The sequence below is a fragment of the Brienomyrus brachyistius genome, chromosome 4, assembly GCF_023856365.1.
Source record: "Brienomyrus brachyistius isolate T26 chromosome 4, BBRACH_0.4, whole genome shotgun sequence".
Taxonomy (NCBI): domain Eukaryota; kingdom Metazoa; phylum Chordata; class Actinopteri; order Osteoglossiformes; family Mormyridae; genus Brienomyrus; species Brienomyrus brachyistius.
The window spans coordinates 29,546,561-29,558,709 of NC_064536.1; the positions used below are offsets into that span (position 1 = coordinate 29,546,561).

A 12,149-nucleotide genomic window follows, 5' to 3' on the forward strand; every position below is an offset into this window, starting at 1 on the left:
CAAGAAAGCAATGATCCACAATGAAATTCAGGTTGTGTGTGAAGGAGACTGTCACCTTATCACGGCGTAGAGCTGTGGCATCTACGACGCAGTGCATCATTAACCTGTGAGGGCCAACGATTAAACCCATTTGCATATCAAAATAATTTGGCACTGTCCGTAGGCTACCCTGAAGTCCACCTGTAAAGCTAACGATCGGTTTCCTCAAATTTCCCCACATATAAACGTTACGATCCCCCCCCCCCCCGGCAATAACTCATAAAAAAAAGATATTTATTCAGCCCACATCTATTACAAATCACCGCCAGAAAAAAAAATTAATTGCCAAAGAAAGATTCATTATTCTGCGTTGCCCCGAACCCTTATTACATTCTTCGTATCAACCTCTCACTACCAATTCAATTCAGGCAATTGAGTTTCCCCCATTGTTAGCAGGCCAGAGAAATCATAAGCAAGCCCTCTACCCGAGCTGGCTCATATAAATGCTATTTGCATGGTTAAAGACCACTGCTCGCCAAAGTACAGCTTGATTTGCTGACTTCTGCACTCGTAGCACTCATACGCAAGTCTGCGGACTGTAATGAGGCTCCAGGTCTCTGCTATTGACAATCAAAAAGATATTTTCTGGAGACAATTACATCTGTCCCTCCCATCACTCAGACACAAATGTGTGTTTGCGGGGACACACCTGAAGGGGGAGCTGCATTTTGGGCCAGGCGGGTGGGATGGCTGTACCCATAAGTTTTTCAAAAACTGGAAAAAAAGGAAGGGGAGGGGGGTACTATACATTTGACATGTTTCAAGTCGAGAAAGGATTTTTCCGGAGAAGAGGTGGATTCCATTAGGAACAACCTGCATCTGTGTGTGCGGAGTGATTCTGAGCAGCCAAGTATAAAGGTGGAGAGTGAGAGAGGGAGACCAAAACAGCCTGGTCCCATCCCACCCATCGGTGCTGGAAAGAAAGGCCTTTGACGCCTTTTCGACTTCTTTTATCCCACACTGTCGGGGTCGTGAGTGTAGAGGGCATGCAATTACCCTGCACGCAGACTTCCAGAATGGCCGTGTAATGAAAGCCCATTGCCTGAACCCCGTACTCCAACGAAGAGTGGTCATTTGCATCACAAAGTCAAAAATAGTTGCTTCTTAAGAGCCTGTCCTGCGCAATGCAAAGCTGGCTGTGAACTAGAGGACTCTTTAGCCTGGTCCTGTCTCGAGCTGTGACAGTAACCCCTGTCTGGTGCCCGTACCCTAATCTCTGAGCTGTGACAGTGACCCCTGACTGGTGCCCGTACCCTAATCTCTGAGCTGTGACAGTGACCCCTGACTGGTGCCCGTACCCTAATCTCTGAGCTGTGACAGTGACCCCTGACTGGTGCCCGGACCCTAATCACTGAGCTGTGACAGTGACCCCTGACTGGTGCCAGTACCCTAATCTATGAGCTGTGACAGTGACCCCTGTCTGGTGCCAGTACCCTAATCTATGAGCTGTGACAGTGACCCCTGACTGGTGCCTGTACCCTAATCTATGAGCTATGACAGTGACCCCTGTCTGGTGCCCGTACCCTAATCTCTGAGCTGTGACAGTGACCCCTGACTGGTGCCCGTACCCTAATCTCTGAGCTGTGACAGTGACCCCTGTCTGGTGCCCGTACCCTAATCTCTGAGCTGTGACAGTGACCCCTGTCTGGTGCCCGTACCCTAATCTCTGAGCTGTGACAGTGACCCCTGACTGGTGCCCGTACCCTAATCTATGAACTGTGACAATGACCCCTGACTGGTGCCCGTACCCTAATCTCTGAGCTGTGACAGTGACCCCTGTCTGGTGCCCGTACCCTAATCTCTGAGCTGTGACAGTGACCCCTGTCTGGTGCCCGTACCCTAATCTCTGAGCTGTGACAGTGACCCCTGTCTGGTGCCCGTACCCTAATCTCTGAGCTGTGACAGTGACCCCTGTCTGGTGCCCGTACCCTAATCTCTGAGCTGTCACAGTGACCCCTGACTGGTGCCCGTACCCTAATCTCTGAGCTGTGACAGTGACCCCTGTCTGGTGCCCGTACCCTAATCTCTGAGCTGTGACAGTGACCCCTGTCTGGTGCCCGTACCCTAATCTCTGAGCTGTCACAGTGACCCCTGACTGGTGCCCGTACCCTAATCTCTGAGCTGTGACAGTGACCCCTGTCTGGTGCCCGTACCCTAATCTCTGAGCTGTGACAGTGACCCCTGTCTGGTGCCCGTACCCTAATCTCTGAGCTGTGACAGTGACCCCTGACTGGTGCCCGTACCCTAATCTCTTAGCTGTCACAGTGACGCCTGACTGGTGCCCGTACCCTAATCTCTGAGCTGTGACAGTGACCCCTGTCTGGTGCCCGTACCATAATCTCTGAGCTGTGACAGTGACCCCTGTCTGGTGCCCGTACCATAATCTCTGAGCTGTGACAGTGACCCCTGTCTGGTGCCCGTACCATAATCTCTGAGCTGTGACAGTGACCCCTGTCTGGTGCCTGTACCCTAATCTCTGAGCTGTGACAGTGACCCCTGACTGGTGCATGTACCCTAATCTTTGAGCTGTGATGGTGGCCCCTATCTGGTACCCATACCTGTATCTCTGAGCTGTGATGGTGGCCCCTATCTGGTACCCATACCTGTATCTCTGAGCTGTGATGGTGGCCCCTATCTGGTACCCATACCTGTATCTCTGAGCTGTGATGGTGGCCCCTATCTGGTACACATACCTGTATCTCTGAGCTGTGATGGTGGCCCCTGACTGGTTCCCGTACCTGTATCCCACAGGAGCAAGCTGTACCAGCCGTTGGATTCTCTAACACATTGAATTGAGCCCAGACAGGTTTACCTAATGCCACCTTGACCTCTAATAATGCGTTTTTTTGTTACAATGTCACCATGAGTACTGTGCAAAAGTCTTAGGCAGTCAATGAAAATGATGTTTAAATGACCTTCATGTTGGTGTAAATCTATGACAGTTAGCCAGCGGTAAAATTTAATGAGTACATGGAATATGGCCGGGAAGAGGTTTGGGAACTGAAGCGGTTTTCTTCAAGCCATCTAATAACACATCAGTAAGTTTTCGGAGAACAGAAGAAATAATAGCATTTTATTGTATTACTCTTTATTTGTACATGTTCTAGTGTTACATTTTCTCCGCAAAAATACTACCCAGATAAACAGTTAAAAAAAAAATTTCTTTGACTGCCTAAGACTTTTGCATAATTCTGAATGTATTAGTTTGGTGATTTTGGTGGAAGTCTAATGAATGGCCGAGAAGCATGAGAGTTTGGGGCAGTGCCATGTAGTGGCTCACAGATTTGTGTATCAGGGAGGGGGGGCAAAGGAATGTACGTTCATACATTCCAGAAAGCAGCTGGGGGGAGCTTAAAGGCCTTGCCCAAAGATTAAATCACAAAGATTTCACCAATTGGCTGACCCTGGGATTTGAACTAATGACTTTCTGATCACACCTACAGCATCTTAACCCACTGATACACACATTACCTGGTGGAGGTAGTCTAAAGAGTGGCCACTAAGTACCAAGATAGGCACCGGGATTCTCCAGGCAGCCAGCAAGTGTGAGATTTTGGCATGATAACGTGGTGTGAGGGTGGCGGGGCTCACCGAGGGGCTGGCCGGCGACGATCCGGGCGTTTTCCCCGGCCACGGCGGCACGGGCATTCCTCTCACTCATGTACTGGACGAACGCGTAGCCCTTGTGCACCGAGCAGCCCACGATCTTGCCGTATTTAGCAAAGATCACCTCGATGTCGGCCTTCTTCACGATGGCCGTGTTGAGGTTGCCGATGAAGACCCGGGAGTTGAGGGAGCGGGGGTCGTTCTTGTTGGTCACGTTGCTGGTCTGCGTCTTGCCAGTCATCCTCCACTGCAGGCCCTGAATGACAGCAGCGAGGGAGGGGGGCAGAGGTGCCTCAGAGCGGGAACGTATGGGAGCCCTGTCCAGACACACGTTATTGTGAAACACGGCAAAGGTCACGGAATGGTCACCAAGTCAACTGAGCCAATACAGACCTCTACAGAAGCACAACCCCAGAAAGTCAACCCCTCCCCCCTGAGAAAAAAGCAAGGGACACAGAGTTGGAAGCCAGGAAAACAGCCTAGTCCCACTACCTGCCATTAGGAAGCTGCTGTTAGCTAGATTCCACCAAAGCCTGGCCCTCCCCACTAACAGCAAGGCTGTTTATATGACACTGGACATCAGCACAGCAGTCATTGTGCCATAAAGCACTCTCTTCAGAGGACCTTGACGCCTTCACTGTTCGCTACCACTATTAACCCCCCCTCCCCCCCCCCCCCACCGTACACCCACGTTCTCTTTCTCACACACGTACGCTGTCCTTGTATATCACATCCTGAATACCTTGTCCTTCAGTCTTACAAAATATCACCTTAAGGGGCACATTGCCTGCAGACAATGTCTCTCAGCAGAAGTCGCAGGAAGAAGAAAAGTGCAGGAATGAGGGAGACGGAGGTCTTATTAAAGGCAGAGTAAACTCTCAAGGTGACAGAGAGCGGCAACATGTTAAGCTTTTGTCATGGGGGAGGAGAGTCAAATAAATATTTCTGTAAGAAGCTCGGAGAGAGACATCATTACCCATAATTCCCTCTTCAGCCTCCAGATGTCAGCTTAACGATTGTGATAGTGATAACAATAACAATAATAATATCAGCAATAATTACAATAATAAGTAGTGAATATTTAAGTGGATCCATTGCCCTGACGTAACCCCTCCCTTGCCGCTTCGCTCCAGAAACGCTTAATTCATCACACACCAACCACGGCGTCAGGACTCTCAGTGTCCTGCTGGTTCCCACAGAGGCGTCTGGACAAACGCTTCGGCCGCTTCGACGAGCGACGGGGGGGGGGGGGACGGCAAAATCTGACCCGTTACCTAGATAACACCCAAAGCGGTATAATGAGTATTTCAAGGTAAAAATAAGGGTATATGCTAAACACTAATGCATTTTCGTGGGTAGCAGAGATGGTCCTCTAAGGGTAAGCTTGGCTAAGAATGCTGGGTAATGGGGACCAGGAGAGGTGAACAACATATTGGCGTTCTTCACTAAAAAACCCACCGGAGCACACACGTTACGTTGTAAGACAGTCAAGTGTATATCCGTGGACATATAAATCTGTTTAATAGTACCGGCTATCTTGTGAAACTACTCTCGTGGCCATTTTGGGAGCCACAAACCCACATTTTCCACCCCAAAGCCGCCTGACGGATTCCACACTACATACGACGTAAAAATAACCATAGAAACCCAAAGCGTAACACTCCTCGCTACCCGGTACAGCATGGCAGGCTTATGGTTTTTAGCCACTCCACTGAGCTGCGGCCCCTTCTATCCAAAGACCTGCCTGCTCGAGTCGATGACACACTCTCACCAACGCCAACGACAGGCCCAGATCCCATAAGGAGGACACGGCTTGGTGACTCAGTCGGACCGTGGCCTGGAAGCTGCCGCTGTCTTTGATAGATAATAGCAGCGTGGCGACTGTCAGGGACATAATTATAATAAAAGGCTTTTACAGATGGAGTGAGAAGGACAGAAAACGTGAAACCGCTCTCGCCCCCCCCCCCCCCCCGATGTGAGGAGGGTGCCCCGCAGGAATCCGGGCCGCGGAGATGTGGGAACAGGCCTACCACCTTGCTGATGTTTATCGCTCTGTGGCCACATGAAAAACAACAATGAATGAAAAAGGCCTAAGGACAGTTATGGCCAAGGACAGGTGTTCATAAAGCGGAAATGAGCCAGTGACCCTTATTCGGGGCTCAGATGTTTGACGGGATGTGGCCGATTCCTGGGAGGCAGAGACCCCTTTTCTCACCCCTGCTGCTATTTGTTTTTCAACTGCTTTATGTGAGAAAGATGACTAAGGGGGTGGGGTGAAAGCACTCGAGGAAATGGGAGTATGCGTGAATGCCATTCGGACTCCAAGCCGCTCCAGTCCAAATGCTCACTGAAAAGCACAATGTTGAGCTCCCCCTAGCGTCTGGACTGCTCCAGTGCATGGACTCCTTTGTTCATATTCAGCAGACAAGCTGTGAGGGGTGAGCGGGTGCCACAGTCCTGTGAGAAAGTTGTTGTTCCAGTATTTTGCTGTTGTTTTTATCTTTAAGCTATAACTGAGCACCTGGGGGGGAAATACTCAAAGAATATTAATAGAAAATGGCTTTGGAGTATTTTTTGGAGTACTGAATGTTCAGGACCCTCCGTAGCACGAAGGACACAGGCGTCTATTTACGAGTTTAGAGAAAAATCATTTCAAAGATTTCCTCCCCTCTGCCAGGAAATAAAGGACATTTTTCAGCCTTAGTTACTGTTAGATATGTAGCCCAAAATAGACACAGTGCTCCTTGCCTGAGCCTTAGAGGGGGGGGGGCGGTGACAGTGAGAAAAGACAAGCTGATGAGCGGTCCCCCCCCCCTCCTCGAGCTCAAGCACAGGTTAGGGAGGGGCAACAGGTTAAGCAACACAATATGTGGCTACAGTGTTCACAGTCCAATTTTCAGAACAGGAATTACTTGACTATAATTCAATAATTCAACACTGCATACATGGGGGTGGGGGGGGGCACATTCGTGGTCAAATTCCTGTGTGATCTGCCTGCCATCTCTATGCTTCTTGGGAAATATTAAGAAAATACTGTGTCCCTCCTCAAGTTAACCTGGATTCCCCTGCCTAAGTACATGTGGACCAGCCAAACCTCTCACATACCCAGTAGCTTCCAGGAAGAAAAAGAGAAAACTAGCAGTCAGCTGACCTCACTGTGTTTGGTGGCCACTGTGCACTTACCCCCCACCTGGGAGACCGTCCCGCCTCGAGCATGGCTCATTTCACAGCTTCCTACCATCCTGTCCCTCTCACGAGAGCCGTTCACTCTGTCTCACTACCCCTGCCAGTCTGAGCTGAGTCCACAAGGGGAGGGGTACCCACAAAACGGTGGGCGTGCCTGGTGGTTCATTTTCATCACCATGATGGGGCACTCCGGGCTCACGCCAGCCTGCTTTCGCAAGACACCGACAGACAGACTTCCCATAAGCTCCTTCAGCACTCGGATTGAGTGGAAGCTCCGGTGTGATATTTGTTCTGGGAATCCCCGGGGGGGGGGGGGGGGGGGAGAGAATAGTATATTAAGCAAGAGGCCCATGAGTCAGGATTTACCGGAATAGAGAAAATGCGAGGAAATGTCACAGTGGGTCAATTTACACGGGCAGCAATCCGGAGCGGAACGGGCGTGTCGGGAGAGAGATGTGACTCACTGTCACTCTCTGAAAGGGCGCGCTGGGATCTGCAGAACGGACCTGTGGCCGGTACCGTTTGCAGTGCGGGCGAATGGCAGACCAAGCAGAGGACGACAAGAAGTCAGTTTCCGGGGTGATTTTGAACCGACTCATGCAGGTTCAGCTCCACGTTAGCAAACAAAAAAGAAAACATTCACACAGACAATAGGGCTTGAAAGAGGACAAGAGCCTATTATCGCAAGATTATCGCAATATCTGCGGACAAGCAAAATGGGATCTCTCCACTCCTCTGTTAAGCTGGCATCCATTGCTATTCGAAGTGGACCGCGAGCGGAACCTGAAATCCCTTCTTGAAGGAGTACGTGTTAGCTCTTCAAGAGCTACCTTGTATGGGATTAGGGACCGTCGACAAATGCAAAATCGATGTTTAAATGAACACACCCGATACCACATAGCAGGGTGCCTTAGGCTGCTGGACTTCACTGTGCATTTGTAAAAGTGACGGGCTATTTGTTTGTGACCTTGCCTATCTAATTCACAGATTTGCCGTTAAAATGCATGCGTGTGATTTTCAGTATCTTATTTGTTCGAAATGGGTTTGGGACTTAGAGTGCCGATTCAACGAAAACCACTGTTGAGAGCGGTGAGCCGTAGCCTGACTAACCAACTGCAGTGTTCCTCTGGAACCCATCATGAACCTGAAATAATTAGAAAAAGAATGTTCTAAATTATCAGGAACATTCTCATGTGAGAGGGTCCTGAGATGTTTTTATTCTGGAGTCTCTAGAAGATTCTCATATGGGAAGCCTAAAATCAGCCACACCACTGCTTTCACAGCTCGGTCACAGTATTCGCCGAGAAGTGAAAATAAGCCTGTTTTCATACAAAGCCATTCACAGGTTTAAATTTTCGTGCGTAGAAGCTTTCCTGTTTGCTACAGGAATTCGAGATGTAGGACGCAGCCTGCAGCTAGAAGCTGCTGGCGTTAAATTAAGATCTGTGCCCACAGCCCTCTGCTTAGAAGAAGAGGAAAACTACGTACCTGTAGCTTTGGATACATGTGACTGAGCTCAGCCCCCAGTGATGGATTAGGGGGCGGCATATTTCCAGGTGAACCATCTCAAGAACCTTGACCCAAGTGCATAACAAAGAAAACTAGTAAACAAACAAACTAGCAAGAGACCCAATTGCAATCGATACATGCAATCATTCAACCCCATTCTCATCCAAACACACAAAGAGTCTATGTGGGTCGAACAAAACTCCATCCTTAAGCTCTGATTTCTGTGCAAGGGGGGTCATCCTCCCGGTGTCAAGGGAATGGTATATCCCGTGGTTGTGATGTCATCACCTGATGCCACATCCCCCTTGGGACATCAAAAGCTGGCCTCAGTCGAAGGTAATTTGAGCCCCATTTGGAGCCCAATTTACCCGAGAGGTAAATTACATATCACCGAGTGGCAAATTATATGTTCGCCTACATTATTTAATTGGCTGACAGAAGAGGCCTTTATATAGAATGGGTAAGTCCTCCCTCAGACACCCTCATTACCCTCCCTCTGTCTTTAATTACCTTGCCTGTGTGGATATAACACAAATTGCAGCGAATAAATGCCCCTCGATATCTCGGGAAATGCAACGGAGCCTAGGATAAATGTTTTAACGATGTCTGAAGCGTGATAAGTGTGGTGGGGAAGGGCTGCACTGTTGGACAGAAGGCATCGACCAGGTGAAGGTCGTGAAAGGGGGGAATGGCGCCGTTATTACGGGAGTTTCAGTTAAACTTTCTTTCTCTGCCCTGAATCCAGAAAATGCCATTGTTTCCTGTTGTCGTTAGTGATGTGTCTAATAACGCGCAGATGGCCCAGGGATAAGTCGCTCTGGATTTACTGTCAGTGACCAGACGAACTGGACACTGGGCTATTAGCAAGGGGGAAGCTGACTGGCTGATTGATTGACCCTCGAAGCACTTGATTGGTCCAATAATAGTGATAAAAGTGCTTCGCGTCCCCAATTAGGCTGTCACTTAGTCTATTACCCTTGCCACCTCACGTAGGGTACTAGTAGTGTGGAATACATGTACGTTGGCTAGCCCCGTGCCTGCTTCCTGGCTAGCCCTGTGCCTTAATTCATACAGAGGAGACATTATCATTAGCCAATGATATGTTTTGAATTGGTGAGTGACAAGGGAGTGATCATTCCAGAGGCCAATTAGCTTTCAGCTGCGGCCAATGCCCCAATGGTCACGCCCCTGTATACACAAAGTCACAGACAGTGGCATCTCTCTGGTGTCTGCTTTTTTTCCCAGCTTTCCCACGCCTCTCTCTTTGCCTCTCTGTGAGAGAGCATGATGGGCGTAGAACACACAGGCTGTCTCTATTCTATCCCTGTGCCTCCATCGCTCTAACGGAACAAGTACCCCCCCGAATTATGCGCAATTGATCACACTGTTTTCCAGTAACATTACCACTACACTCTGAGCATCGAGTCTCCAGTCTCCTTGGTCACTGATGGGGGGAGGGGGGGGTGTTGATATAACCTTGAGAATAATAGATAATGGAGTCTTGTCCTTTTGGAGAGCTAGTGACATCAAAGGACTGCCTCAATCCATCATAAGGTCGAATGACGCAACCTGCCGTCAGGGGGCAATGGCCGACGCGGCCACACATGTCTAACTGTACCAAGGTCAACCTGAAGGTCACCCCCCCCTAAAAGAGGCAAGCAGGTGGCCCATCCCATCTTCATCTACATATGTCTGCTCAGCCTTCTCAACTGAAAGCGAACCCCTGCCCATGAAAGGTCCCAAAAGCAAAAAAAGTACATCTCCTGCATGGTTGTGTGTGAGGGGAGTAGGAGAGAGTTTGATACTGCGGGGGGGGCATTAAAATTAAAATGCAAAGATCTATTTACTGGGGGGATTTGAAAGCCAAATTAAATCTTGGAGGATACATGTCCAGTCGTCCACTCACCCCCCCCCCCCCCCACGACTCCTAAGCCCATGGGTAAGGAGCCACTAAATGGTGTGTTGTATCAGCCAGGGTAGGCGGGTGAGCCCAGGTGAGCCGAGCTTGGGGCTCGAGAGACATCTCAAGCACAGGGCTCAGGTCACAGGGGACACGATCACTTCACGCAGCAGACAGCCATGCTGCTCAAATGTCACTCACATGTTTACCTAATGTTTGTCTAACACGCTGTTTCTCGAGTGCTACAGCAGAGTGAAGCAGGCAAAACAAACTTGTACTATGTTGGTGCATTTTACTGATTTAGCCCTGGCCACCGGGCCAGGGCAACTGTTAGGGCTATCATGGCAAACTGCACTCTGGGAAATTACTGCAGTTGACCAGTGCTAGCCCACTAATGCAGCTTAGGAAATATTCATATAATGTTCCATTAAAGACGGTGGCCCCGTGATCCTCGTTAAAAGGTCGAGAGCTAGACACTGAGATGGGATGAGAGGATGGTCCAGTGGCGACCGATGGTAATCTGTGGGGGCACAATTTCACCACTGGGAAAATGAATAAATAAGCAAGTCTGTAAGACAGTGGACAGGAATCTTATTGCGACAAATCTTATTTATGCTCCTGCATTTGTGAAATGTCATATGTAGGGATGGGCTTTTTTCTATAGAGGCTCCTTTTAATTCCAGGGCTGATACGTAATAATGGTGTGGGGGGGCGCGCTTTTCAACATGAGAGCCAGACTAAAAGACGCATTTAAACAGGCACTTCAGTCCATCCCAACCGTGCTTCAGTTCCTGGAACATTCATTTGGATTTGTGCTGCTTCGTAGGCTTTTCGAGAAGAAAAATTCATTTACTTGTGATTTTTAATGCAAGGATTTATTCGCGTCACAATCAGCCTACATATATATGAATTACGAGCACTTTTTTTTTAGGGCTAGTGTGAGGCAGAGCAGTATGAGTTTGCTCATCAGCCCTGGAGCTGCAGGTAGCATAATTAATGAGCCCCAGGTGGGCCTAATGGAATTAATTGCTGTAAAGGGTTTAAATAGAGGCAGCTGGGTGGTAAGCGATAAGAGTGCGGGAGAGGAACGGGGGGTGCGGGAGAGGAACAGGGGGGCGAGCCGGTCCATGAGAGGTGATCTTTATGGTTCAGCAGGATCTGTTTCTCCTAAAAAGTAGCGCTGACCCTCTTTTATTTCGTGTATTATTATTATATTTTGGCAGTAGTATGCTTTGTTTGAACTGCCCCTGGTTTCCAAAGCCTCTGATCAGACATTGAGGTAGATCTCTACCCCACAATCTAGCACCGTGGCTGATTTCACAAACACACAAAGAAAGCCCCCTATTTAGCTTTAGTGTTTTACTGGTGTTTTTATACGAGTAATTGAACTGAGAGCGAACTGTGGGAGTGATTCTCCGGGGGCATTAATCTCATAGAGCTTGGCTCGCAGCGTCGTGGGCTGTGATTCCTGCAAAGGAATTACCCAAAATCCTTTGCGTGGCATGACTCAGCTCTTCGGGCCGGTTTCAGCACTGGGTTGAGAGCACAGCGGTGTTTTAATTGCTCGTATTTAACCCTTTGTTTTACACGGCAGGTGTCTGCAGGGTTTCAGCTGGATCTTTGTGGGGGATGTGGTCTAACTGGTCAGGGTTCTAGGCTTTGCGATGTTTACAGACTTTAAAATGCTCACTTTGTAGAAAAAGAAGCAGAGAAGTTACAAGGGTTATGTGATCAAAATGGGCATTTAAGCTAAATGATCAGCAGCAGTCTGGATTTTGAGTAGTTAGTGTTGGACAAGAACTTTGCACAACAGAACATGGGCACAGAATATCTTGGGATGCAAATCTATAACATTCTGCTGCCCCAGTCTGCTTTATCACTTTTGGTGTCCCTAAACCTGGTTATGTTT

General features: G+C 48.9%; 1 protein-coding gene across 3 annotated transcripts in view; it reads right to left on the reverse strand.

Moving 5' to 3' along the window:
* LOC125740828 (RNA-binding Raly-like protein) overlaps nt 1–12,149 on the reverse strand; it is an 89,346-nt gene that overhangs the window by 43,458 nt on the left and 33,739 nt on the right. For all 3 annotated transcript variants that reach the window (XM_049012535.1, XM_049012536.1, XM_049012533.1), the window contains exon 2: nt 3,631–3,901. In XM_049012535.1, coding sequence (XP_048868492.1) covers nt 3,631–3,886 — 256 coding nt within the window. In that variant the 5' untranslated portion in view covers nt 3,887–3,901. The remainder of the gene's footprint in view (nt 1–3,630; nt 3,902–12,149) is intronic.